General features: G+C 43.1%; 1 protein-coding gene across 1 annotated transcript in view; it reads left to right on the top strand.

Moving 5' to 3' along the window:
• LOC108413082 (guanylate-binding protein 1-like) overlaps positions 1–13,028 on the top strand; it is a 52,088-nt gene that overhangs the window by 24,463 nt on the left and 14,597 nt on the right. The window contains exons 4-8 of the mRNA XM_037535628.1: positions 1,998–2,204; positions 2,575–2,702; positions 4,411–4,520; positions 7,136–7,323; positions 10,675–10,923. Coding sequence (XP_037391525.1) covers positions 2,003–2,204; positions 2,575–2,702; positions 4,411–4,520; positions 7,136–7,323; positions 10,675–10,923 — 877 coding nt within the window. The 5' untranslated portion in view covers positions 1,998–2,002. The remainder of the gene's footprint in view (positions 1–1,997; positions 2,205–2,574; positions 2,703–4,410; positions 4,521–7,135; positions 7,324–10,674; positions 10,924–13,028) is intronic.

The raw sequence follows: 13,028 nt of genomic DNA, 5'->3' as shown, positions 1-13,028 counted from the left end.
ACAACAGATCTCCAGTTATGTACTGTTGTGTCAGCAGAAGAAGAAAAACAGGGATGTTTCTACTGCAAGAAACACTGGAAGAAAAGGCACATACAGAACACTGGCAGGCTACAGTACTAATGTTGGCCATAATGAATAAAGCTAAACACACCGTGAATAAGCTGTTTAGATTTGGGCTTTGTTGAACAAAGAACAAGACCTCAAACCCATAACATGTGGTCCAAAAAATAAAATGATTATGGACGTTGTTTATCTGCTTCGCCCACAATCAGCTTCTGCCTCTGGTGATCTTCACTAACTGGAGCTGCAGCACTGCTCTGCCTCAGGGGGGCACTGTAGCACACTGGTTCATGCAGTTGGTCCTTCACAGCCTAGAAACTGTAACTCTTCCTAGATTCCCCTGAAAAACTTTACACTAAGCTGAAGCAGATCTGTAAACCTGAAAACTCGCCTGCGAGTACTGAGGAGGAGGGGTGGGATCCAACCAGTGGCCCTGGTCTTCAAGAGCCTGTTTCATGGCTAGAAACTCCTTAGTTCCTATTTCATCATTTCTTTCTGCATCAGTCAGTTTGTGTGAGAAAAAGGCACAAGAATGTCATTTAGAGGGTCTCCTAGTCTTCGGGAAAGGACAGCTCAGATTCCTGACCCTCAACTATGAAAGGAAGAGATGGGTCAGTGTGTTTAAACATAGAAGCCGTGATAAATGTGGATTTAGGGGTCGTACATGCTACGTCTGCTGCCTCAGTCCACTGAAGCTTTTTTTTCTGTCCTCTGAAAAATGATGTCAGAGTCATGGCCACAGAGCTGAAACAGCAAATGAGCCGCCTGCAGAAATTAGCAGAGCCCAAAAACCTTTGAAATTCCTTAATGTTCTTTGACTGAGGCCAATCTACCACTTCCTTTATCTCACTGTCTAAAATAGAGCTGTAATGCAGGCAGACATTTTCCCATTAATCAACTCACAATATTAAAAAGTCCACAAAACCAGAAGCAGGGCCAGAAAATAGTGCCGAAGGCCAAGAGTACGGATTAATGTCCAGGTGTGGGTCCTTATGAAGGGAGATGGATGAGCTGCAGGTGAATGAAATCTAGGTATCACCAGAAACAGTTCAAAACTCAGGTGAGGGCGTATATTACACCTGACAATAGTCCAGAAAGGCCACCTGGCACTTATTCACATTTCTCTGCTTTCACATACAGACCATGGAGTACCAGGTGTTTGACATGCTCTTCCAGTGAGGAGTATACCAAGACAATGTCTATATAAACCAAGACCCACTGTTGTCTCATGTCACGTAGTACCTTGTTGATGAAAGCTTGAAACACAGAGCACACAAGACATAACTTAGTACTCACAGTGCCCTCTACTGGTGAGCAAGGCAGCCTTCCATTCATCCTCCTGGCACATTCTGAGCAAATTGTAGGCGATTCTGAGATACAGTTCAGTGAATGCGCTACATTTTTCTAATGAAACTGGCACAAGTGGAAGGGGATAGCAGTACTTCATAATCACTTCATTCAGTCCCTTGTAGTCCATGCATGGCCGTACACCCCCTCATCTTTATTAGCACTGAAAAAGAAACTGCCCCAGGAGGAGTGGCGGGCTGTGTTTAGCCAGGGTTTACACTGTCCTAAACTGTTACTCAATGCAATCCAACATTGTATTTGTTGGATTTCTTGTTTAGGACGTTCCCCTTCAGAGTATTTTGTTATTTTCTAAATAAAGATCAGTTAATATATGTTACGCATGTTGCCCTGATTTACCCACTACACTATAGCTGCCCCAGTGCTTTAGTACACTTGATGGGCAGGTGATACTAATGCTTCATTGCTTTTCTACAGCAGTTCTATATGCTTATAATCAGAATCTGCCTTTCCACTTGCTCCTATTTAACATGGAAAAATGTCTTTTCTGGCACACACACCACACAACCAGGAGACTTCACATTCCGGTTTTGTTCTGGGCATTTTAGTTTTTTATACGTTTTCTATTTCAGACACAATGTCTTGCAGCAAGAGTAAAATTGACATGCCCCACCCAGTTTGTCTCATTACTAACACGGAGGATGGAGGCCTTCTCATTTGTCAAGAGGGGATAGATATTCTGGACCAGATCATTCAGCCGGTGGTGGTGGTGGCTGTGGTAGGACCATACCGCACTGGGAAGTCCTACCTCATGAACCGACTGGCAGGGAAGCGAAAGGGTGAGCAAAGAGTTGGTTGTTAACAGATTATACAAGATCAGTTATGCTATTACTGTAATTAGTGCTACTGTTTTTGTCACTTATTTTTATGGGCTAGCTGGTATAATTCGTATTGTTTTTGTCTCTGTTATATATATATATATGATAAATATGTTAGAAATTGTGATGTCTAAATTTGACCAAATCTTTGTTTTTTTTATTCTCCAAAACTGACCATCCATCCATTTTCTAAGCCGCTTCTCCGTCAGGATCGCGGGGCAAAACTGACCAAAAAAAACTAAATTTTAATAAACAAATCGCTTCCACAATGTGTTGAGATGAAAGCGACTTCATTTCATATTTATTCATGTTTATCTGTTGTCATTTTCAGGCTTTGCCCTGGGCAGCACCATTGAGTCCAAGACCAAGGGCATCTGGATGTGGTGTGTGCCCCACCCTCATATAGAAGACCACACACTGGTGCTGCTGGACACTGAGGGACTGGGAGACGTGGACAAGGTGTGGACAGAAACACTCCAAACATACAAAAAATATACAAAATAAAAATCACACCGTATTTTTACAAATACACTGTGATTTGATTTTAATTCTGTGGTTGAAACCAACATTTATTTTAAGTATGTTTAGTGTAATCTCTTAGTAGACATCATGTGGCCAGAGTGAGTAATCAGGAGAGTCGGGAGAATCAGAAGAAAACCCCCACCTCCAATGGCCTTGGTTTGCTGTTTGTAACTGAGTCTTGTTAAGTGGAGAGAGATTAGGTGAAGATGAAGTTAGCTGTTAGTCTTCATAACTTATAAGCTACAGACATGATCCACATATCAGGACATTCAGCAGACCTGCCCCTACCTAACAGTGACATCAGTATCAGTGAGTAACTTGATCTCATCTACCTGTGACCATCCATCAGCCAGAGATCAGCTGAAACACACACACACACACACACACACACACACACACACACACACACACACACACACACACACACACCTTCCAAGCTGCTTCTCCCTCAGGGTTGTGGGGGTGCTGGAGCCTATCCCAGCGGTCATTAGGTGGAAGGCAGGATACACCCTGGACAGGTCGCCAGTCCATCACAGGGCAGACAGACAGACAGACATACACACTCACACAAGGGGCAATTTAGCACGTCCAATTAGCCTGACTGCATGTCTTTGGACTGTGAGAGGAAACCCACGCAGACACAGGGAGAACATGCAAACCCCACACAGACTCTGATCACCTGGCCGGGGACTTGAACCCTGGCCATTCTTCCAAACCTTGGTACAATCCCCGCCTGGGTAACCACCCTACACTCTACTAATAAGAGTCCTTGGGCAAGACTCCTAACTCTCTTCGCCTAACTGTGTAATTTTAAATAAAAATGATCAAATTGTAAGTTTCTCTGGATAAGAGCCTCTAATCTGTAAACCTGTAATCATTAGTCAGGGTGAGAGACTCTAACATCACACAACCCAGAAATACAGTACAAACACACAGCCGGATCACTGTAAAACCTGCTAGTAGCTCTCTGCTTTTATCTTGACGTGGCAAAAAAGGTTAAAGACAGCGATGCACACATCATGTTGACTATCAGGGCTTACCCTGTGTGTCTAGAGTGGCTTTCTAAAATTTTAGCCATGATCTAGTCAGTGATCCAGCTCAGAAAACCACCATTCAGATGTTGCATTTACAACCATTTAAATGCCCATTTAAATCCTCACAGCAGCGTGTTCAGTACAGAACTCTCAAACAGTCCTCAGATTGACTCAGACTCTGAGTTTAGTGCTGATAATCTTTACAATTGTAATAGTTTACAGCTAAATTTGCTTAAACATGTCACCCATTCAGACTCCATCTCCCAGGAGTCTGTGCAAGACCATGTGACTTTGGACTCTCGCTCACACACCTATCAGCATTCGCGGTCTCCTGAATTCTAATGTGATTCACCTGTGTGTTTGTCATGTGATAGGTTTAGTGTAGTATTTAAGTCCAGGCTTAACTCGGGACTCTTGGACTCCTTTTCGACCACGTTTTGGCCTGTTTCCTGTTTATATATTAAAACCCTCTGTTTAGGATCTGCATGCGTCTGTGTTCTGCAGCCACGTCACAAAACAACTCAAATGCAGCCTCAGTTCTAAAACTGAGGCTGAAAATAAGTCCTCATGGGACGATTTTTCACCATAATGAAATATAATCTATTTTTCAGGGTGATGAGAAACACGATGTTTGGATCTTCTGCCTGGCTGTTCTGCTCAGCACCACTCTGGTCTACAACAGCTTAGGAACAATAGATAACACAGCACTAGAGAAGCTGCAGTATCCTTAAACACTAAGGGTGGGATGATGAGAATTTATTTTAGATGATAAGACATTTATATTATTTTTCATTATTTTATCTAAGACAGTTTAGACATTTGCACCGGAGAGAATGACAAAGCCAAGTTTTTAAGGTTTTACAGACACAAAAACAAGGTTTATATTGTAGTTTGCTCTTACCTTTAAAGTCCATCACACAGTCTTTGTTTTTTATTTATTTCCACAATTTAAAATACAACCCCATTTCCAAAAAAGTTGAGACGCTGTACAAAATGCAAATCAAAACAAAATGCAATGATGTGCAAATTATTTAAACCCTGCATTTAATTGAAAATAGTACAAAGACAGCATATTAAATGGTGCAAGTGAGAAATGTTGTTCCATCCATCCATCCATCATCTTCCGCTTCTCCGGGATTCGGGTCGCGGGGGCAGCATCCTGAGCAATGAAGCCCAGACCTCCCTTTCCCCAGCCACTTCCACTAGCTCCCTGGGAGGGATTCCGAGGCGCTCCCAGGCCAGCTGGGCGATATAGTCACGCCAGCGTGTCCTGGGTCTTCCCCGGGGTCTCCTCCCAGGTGGACCTGCCTGTGACACCTCCCAAGGGAGGCGTCCAGGAGGCATCCTAACCAGATGCCCGAACCACCTCAGCTGGCTCCTCTCGACGTGGAGAAGCAGCGGCTCTACTCCGAGTCCCTCCCGGATGACCGAACTTCTCACCCTATCTCTAAGGGAGAGTCCAGCCACCCTGCGGAGGAAACTCATTTCGGCCGCTTGTATTCGCGATCTTATTCTTTCGGTCATTACCCAAAGCTCATGACCATAGGTGAGGGTGGGAACATAGATCGACCGGTAAATCGAGAGCCTTGCCTTATGGCTCAGCTCTTTCTTTACCACAACAGACTGGTAAAGAGCCTGCATCACTGCTGACCCAGCACCAATCCGCCTGTCAATCTCCCGCTCCCTTGTACCATCACTCGTGAACAAGACCCCGAGATACTTAAACTCCTCCACTTGAGGCAAGAGCCTATCCCCGACCCAGAGAGGGCTCTCCACCCTTTCCCGCGTGAGAACCATGGAGAAATGTTGTTGTTTTTTGAAAAAAATATGACCATTTATAATTTTATGCCAAGAACACATTCCAAAAGTTGGGATGGGGGGCAACAAAAGGCTGGTAAAATTGTATAATGCGTAAAAAAAATATATAAAGAGCATCTCAGAGAGGCGGAGTCTTTCAGAAGTAAAGAGGAGGAGGGGTCACCACTCTGTGAAAGACTGCACCATCAAATAGTGCAACAATTCAAGAAGAACGTTTCTCAACATAAAACAGCGAAGAACTTTAGCTTTTCATCGTTTATGGTACATTATATCATTCAAAGACAAAGAAGGAGAAATTTCTGTATATAAGGGACGAGGCCAAAAACCAGTATTTGCTGGCCGTGATCTTTGGGCCCTCAGGCAGCACTGCATTAAAAACAGACATGATTCTGTAGTGAAAATCACTGCATAGGCTCAGAAACACTTCTGAAAACCACTGTCTGTGAACACAGCTCATCACTGTATCCACAAATGTAGGTTAAAGCTCTAAAATGCAACGAAGAACCCAAATATAAACAGGATCCAGAAACGCTGCCACCTTCTCTGGGCCTGAGCTCATTTAAAATGGACTGAGGGGAAGTGGAAAAGTGTCCGAATCAGCATTTGAAATTCTTTTTGGAAATCATGGACACCATGTCCACCGGGCTAAAGACCACTCAGCTTGTTATCAGCGCACAGTTTAAAAGCCAGTATTCATGATGGTTTAGGGGGCATTAGTGCACGTGGCCTGTGAAGGCACCATTAATGCTGAATGATATATACATGTTTTGGCAACATCTGCTGCCGTCCAGACAACGTCTTTTTCGAGAAGTCCTTGATTACAGCACTGCTCTGTATTAAGAGTCCGGGTGCTAAACTGACCTGCCTGCACTCCAGACCGGGCACCACTGAGAGCATCTGGCGCGTTATGAAATGAAAAATATGACAAATGAGCCCCTGAAACTGACGAGCAGCTGAAATCCTGTATCAAATAAGAACAGAAAACATTTCACTTTCTAAACTACAGCATCATCTCCTCAGTTCCCAAACACTTACAGAGCACTGTTAAAGAAGAGGTGATGAAACACAGCGGTAAACAGGCACCCGTCCCAACTTTTTTGGACTGTGTTGTTGGCATCAAATTCAAAATGGGCAAATATTTAAAAAAAAAAAAGTCTCAGTTTCAACATTTGATTTGCTGCCTTTGGTTTTCATGATTTGCATATCATTGCATCCTATTTTTATTTACATTCTGCACAGCGTCCCAACTTTTTTGGAAATGGGGTTGTAAAAAACAAATAGGTTCGCATCACAGATTACCATGTGGCTCATGGTGAAATCTGGGGATCTGGACATCAGAAAAAAATATGAATTCTACCTGTGTGTTTCATGGACAAATATTAACAACAGTCATGAAATTGATTTCATAAATTAACATCATAACCCCCGTAGTGTATATATAACCCCCTAACACACCTACAAACAATATTGCTTTTTGCACAATTGCTCTGTTATTTTCCTGAAACGTACTGCATGCAGATATGTCACAAAACTAACGGAGCACATAGAGGTGAAATCCAGAACAGAAGACGGCGAATCCATGGAGCTCATGCGAGTTTTCCCATCATTCGTGTGGACTGTGCGAGACTTCACCCTAGACCTGGAGCTGGATGGAAAAGAGATCACAGCTGATGAATACCTGGAGAATGCACTGATGCTGAAGAAGGGTGAGGAAGCACACAGACACATTCAGTCATATACAGTATGTTAGAGTACATTAGGTGGATATTTATAAAGTCAACTCGAAAACAACCCAGCTGCACCGATATTGTTATTGAGACTACTCCAGAGTTTGGGGACAGCAGCACTGAAAGATCTGCCACCCATAGTAGAAAGTCTAGTTGAGGGAATTGTGAGGAGTCCAGCATTAGAAGATCGGAGACCACAAGAGGGACAATATAAACAAATGAGATCAGAAAGGAATGTCGGAGCCAGACCATGTAAAGCCTTGAAGGTAAGAAGACGGATTTTGTACTAAATCCTAGAACTAATATGAAGCCACTGCAACTGTCGAAAAATAGGAGTGATATGAGCTGTACACATGCTGGAGGTCAGAACCCTGGCTGCCAAGTTTTGGATGTACTCCATTCACTCCATCCATCCATCCATCCATCCGTCCATTATCTTGCGCTTCTCCAGGGTTCAGGTCGCAGGGGCAGCATCCTAAGCAATGAGGCCCAGACCTCCCTTTCCTCAGCCACTTCCACTAGCTTCCCGGGGGGGATTCCGAGGTGCTCCCAGGCCAACTGGGCAATATAGTCACGCCAGCATGTACTCCCGGGTGGACTTGCCTGTGACCCCTCCAGTAGGAGGCGTCCAGAAGACATCCCAACCAGATACCCGAACCACCTCAGCTGGCTCCTCTCGACGTGGAGAAGCAGCGGCTCTACTTTGAGTCCCTCCCGGATGACCGAACTTCTCACCCTAGCTCTAAGGGAGAGTCCAGACACCTTGCGGAGGAAACTCATTTCAGCCGCTTGTATTCGCAATCTCGTTCTTTCGGTCATTAGAATAGAATAGAATAGAATAGAATTCAACTTTATTGTCATTGCGTATGTCACAGGTACAAAGCAACGAAATGCAGTTTGCATCCATCCAGAAGTGCTTAGCAGCAATATAAATATTTATCTTACAATGTACAGTAATTATAGTATATACAGGTTAAAAAAAATATGAGGGGGTATGAACATGAAGGAGGTTATACAGGTTATAAACAAGAATGTACAGGTTATAAATATGAGGGGTATAAGTACTATGAACAGGTTATAAATATGAGGGGGTATAAAGTACTATGAACAGGTTATAAATATGAAATATGAATATTACCCAAAGTTCATGACCATAGGTGAGGGCGGGAACGTAGATCGACCGGTAAATCGAGAGCCTCTTTCTTTACCGGTACAGACCGGTAAAGAGCCCGCATCACTGCTGACCCAGCACCAATCCGCCTGTCAATCTCCCGCTCCCTTGTACCATCACTCGTGAACAATTTTGGATGTACTGAAGACGATTGATTAGTTTAACTGGAAGGCCATAGAAAAGTGAATTACAGTGATCCTGCGCATTGAGAGGAGACCTGATCCGGATGCCCACTGGACGCATCCTGGTGGGGGTGTATCAGGCATGGTCTACTGGTACAAGACTGGTCGTCCTAGGACCCGCTGGAGGGATTACATCTCCAAGTTGCCCTGGAGCGGCTTGGGGTCCCTGGGAATGAGCTGGAGGAAGTAGTGGGGACAGGGTACACACCCAGGGGCAATTTAGCATGTCCAATTGGCCTGACTGCATATCTTTGGACTGTGGGAGGAAACCGGAGAACCCAGAGGAAACCCACGCAGACACGGGAAGAACATGCAAACACAGAGAGGACCCCAGTCACCCAGCAGGGGAATCAAACCCTGGCCCTCCTTGCTGCAAGGTGACAGAGCCACCCACTGCGCCACCATGCCACTGAAAATAAAAACATGGAAAAAAAAAGAAAAAAAAAAGGCATTGTGTTATTAAAATTGGCTAATTAAAGGCAAAGTGAAGAATTTTCAGGAAACGCTCACTCTTTAGATGTATAAATTATGCCTAATCCCTACAATATTTTGAATACTTAAAGCTTAGTTCAAGCTCAGTAACAGTTCTAAAAAGGCTGGGCAGATGTGGATTACACATGATGATTTTGGGTTACAGTTTAGGTAAAATCAGCTTTAAGGATGTGGCCAGGATTGGAAACACATACAGGGCTATTTTTGTAAGCAAACAAACAACATGTGGGTGAAGACAAAGTCTGAAATTGAAAAACAAAGGTCATCTTTACTGGTAGTTGATTCATTTGAAATCTCCCAAAGGGCTGAAACAGCATACAGTAGCAGCTAGCTATACATCAGAGTACTCATTTGAGTACATGTGCAAAAAAATGGCCTCAAGTGAAATGATCTTAAATTAGGTCGATTATATCTAATATTTCCAATTTTTAGATGTTTGTGCACTTCTTAAAAGTTTATCCAGCTTATTTCAAGAATTTACTTGTTTTAGGTCATTTTATCAAGTAAATTATTTCACTATACTGGTAGATAATTTTGCTGGTTTCAAGCTCATTACTTACAGCAAGCACAATAACAGTGAGATATTTCACTTAAAATGACTTAAAAACCAGTAAAAAAAAGTCTAGAAATAAGCTAAATAATCTTATATCAAGTTTACAACAATCTCAACAGGAGAAATATTAGATTTATCAACTATATATACCACAGGGCAGTCGTGGGCTGGAGGTTGGGGACCCAGCCTTGTGACCGGAAGGTCGCCGGTTCGATCCCCAGAGCTGACAGCACATGACTGAGGTGTCCTTGAGCAAGACACCTAACCCCCAACTGCTCCCCGGGCGCTGCGGATTGGGCTGCCCACCGCTCCGGGCAAGTGTGCTCACTGCCCCCTAGTCTGTTTGTGCTCACTAGTGTGTATGTGGTGTTTCATTTCAGGGATGGATTAAATGCAGAGGAGAAATTTCCCTGTTGTGGGACTAATAAGGGTCACTTAATCTTATAATAATGTTACTTGACAAGACACCATTTTTTGCAGTGCAGGTTTATTTTTTCTGACTGACCTGTTGCCTCCTTGCCCACAGGTACATTTTCATTAACCAGCAAACACTACTAGTACAAGCTGCATGTCTCTGATCTGATCTGAGCTGTTTATTATGCAAACACTTTGAAAAGCCATTTAGACAAGCTGCAAAATCATAATAGGGCAGAGAGGTGGGGGAGGGAGTTTGTTTGCCGCACTCTAGGTGATCTTCGCATTGCTTGGTTCTCCAGGCCAACTGACAGGCCAGCCTGATGGGATGTCTGGGCCTGTTAGTGCGCCATTTCTTTTTCATCATTCCTGTCATCATCAAACCAAAGTTTGGGAGGCAGCCTACAGGATTCATGATGTTCCACAATGATGGTCTTTGGCGAAGTTGACTGAAATGATGTCACTGGTTTGCTGCTTACCATTCTTTTTCTCTACTTTTTGTGTTTCTCAAATTAAAGGTGACACTGTGACACCAAATGTTGTAAATTACAACAAGACAAGGAGAAGCTTGCTGGACTTATTCGCTGTCCGCAAGTGCTTTGTGTTTGACCGGCCAGGCAACGCTAAGACGATGAAGCAGATAGAAAAGCTGGCCGATGATGACCTGGACGAGTCTTTTGTGGAGCAGTCAATGGCCTTCTGCACATACATCTATACCAACTCAAAATCCAAAACCATGAGGGGAGGCCGCAGTGTGACTGGCAGAAGTAAGTAATGTCATGTCAAAAATTATTGATTTTTTTTATTAAAAACTAAATCATTTTTATATAACTCTTGTCATAAATACAATTGTCTTAAAACAGTTTTACAGTAATCTGGGTCCAGGCCCTGATCAAATCCTGTAGCACTGCTACAGGGATTGGGGAGCTATGTAGGAAATGGTTGTAATTGAACCGATTTGGATGTAAATAATTTCAAACCTTCTGAGACCCACATGGAGACACACTCACCTTCACATACTTTTGTTTTGCACTTTTTTTGATGAAACCATAAAATGTAATATATTCCAAGATACAAGCTTAGCTAATAGAATGTCATTCAATAAATGTTTCTATGCAAAACATTTGTGAATTAGCCTACAAAAGAGAAAATTTAATTATGATTGAAAGAAAATGTTAATACACATACTGCACAAAACCTAAAATGCAAGCTATTTGAAGTTTTTACTTCATTTATTTTTCAAGTTATGCCTTTGTTCTGGACAGTGTCCCTTTGCGTATTTAGGGAAACCTACTTTTATATATTTACGGCATTTGGCATTTGACACTCAACTTACGATTTGATCATTTTTACACAAGTAGGTGAAGGGAGTCTTGCCCAAGGACTCTTTTTGGTATAGTGCAGGGTTTTGTCCAGGCAGTGTGGAAGGCAGAGATGTTACCCACTACACCAACCAACCCTTTTATATGAAGGTTGTCTTTGCAGCTTCTGTCCACAGTTACTGAAGTGCACCTTGCAAACCCCATACAAGAAAGAGATCATTTAAAAAATATTTACAGTCTGCATCATCTACATCATGATGGCAAAATCACTCACATCCTCTGAATAACATGATCCAGGCTCCATCAGTTTTTTGCAATAGAAAATATCCTCTTTTTTTATTTTTTGTGGAAAAGATTGGACGCCCCTGTCTATGGAGATTGCATGGCTATGCGCTTGATTTTACACGTTATCATTGGGTGTGGCTAAAGCACCTGAATTCCATGATTAAGATGCCATCCACATACCTTTGGCCATGTTGTGTATGTATATATGCTTCAGGTCAAATTCAGATCGATATCAAATATCAGCTCCTGGGATAGATACATTAAAACCTGGGCTCCCTTTATAGAATTTGAGAGCACATCCCTCACTTAATGTCATTTTCCTTTATACACTTACTGCACTCATGATATTCAGTTGGATCTAGTGGCACATAATACTATACAATATTCCTATGTGAAACACAGTTAGAGAATTATGTATAAATATGTCATTTTCAGGAGAATTTTTTTCTTTCCTCTCTTCTTTTGAGGACCTGGGGTGAGTGGGCTGGGTTACACATTGCCAGTGTTTGTTTTTGTTCTGTAAATAGAAAATGTGTAATGTCTCAGTTTTGCAATTTCCAATTGGGGTGTATGCATCTCTCCTGCCAAGAGTGGGATTCTGGCATGTGGCAAGGTTTCTCTACTGCAGGCAAACTGGCTCTGGGACCAATTCCCTGAGCTGATGGGGAGAAACCGAGGTCCATTACAAGGTTGAGGGCCTACAATAGAGCCAAATCAGCCCCCCAAAGTACCTGTGTTTTCTCTCACAGGCACCTTATCCTAGGGGCAAGGTCAGGAGTAATGGCTCCAAGCCTTTATAAACTCTGGGGCAGCTGGTCACTTTGTGGATGAAGCCTTGGCCACAACCTTAAACCAGCCCTTAGTTGATATGGAAGACCCCATACCCATCACTGCCTACAGATACGTCAGCCACTGAGGGACCCATCACAACTTCCTGCCTCCTCACAGGTTTTATAACTGTGCTGTAAACCTCCTCCCTGGAGCTACCCCTCTCTGAGGGAGGCCATTTTCTCTTTTAGGCCCTGATTGATCAGCCACGGTGGACTATTTAAAGGAGGCATTAACCCTGGGCTTCATGTGGCCATCCAATTAAGCTGTAGGGCCCAGGTTTTTCTTTGTGGGTAAAAATGGACAGTGGCCTTAGACTCTTGTCTCAATAAAATTACCCCCAAAAACTACCCCTTGCCATTAATGACCTCAGCATTCAGGAGCCCAGTTCAGTGCAGTGCCTGTAACTTTATTAAGATGTGGGAAGGGTAGACTGC

Source organism: Pygocentrus nattereri, chromosome 28, assembly GCF_015220715.1.
Source record: "Pygocentrus nattereri isolate fPygNat1 chromosome 28, fPygNat1.pri, whole genome shotgun sequence".
NCBI classification, from domain to species: domain Eukaryota; kingdom Metazoa; phylum Chordata; class Actinopteri; order Characiformes; family Serrasalmidae; genus Pygocentrus; species Pygocentrus nattereri.
The sequence above is the reverse complement of the archived record's forward strand: the minus strand, read 5'-3'. Positions and strand labels throughout refer to the sequence as shown.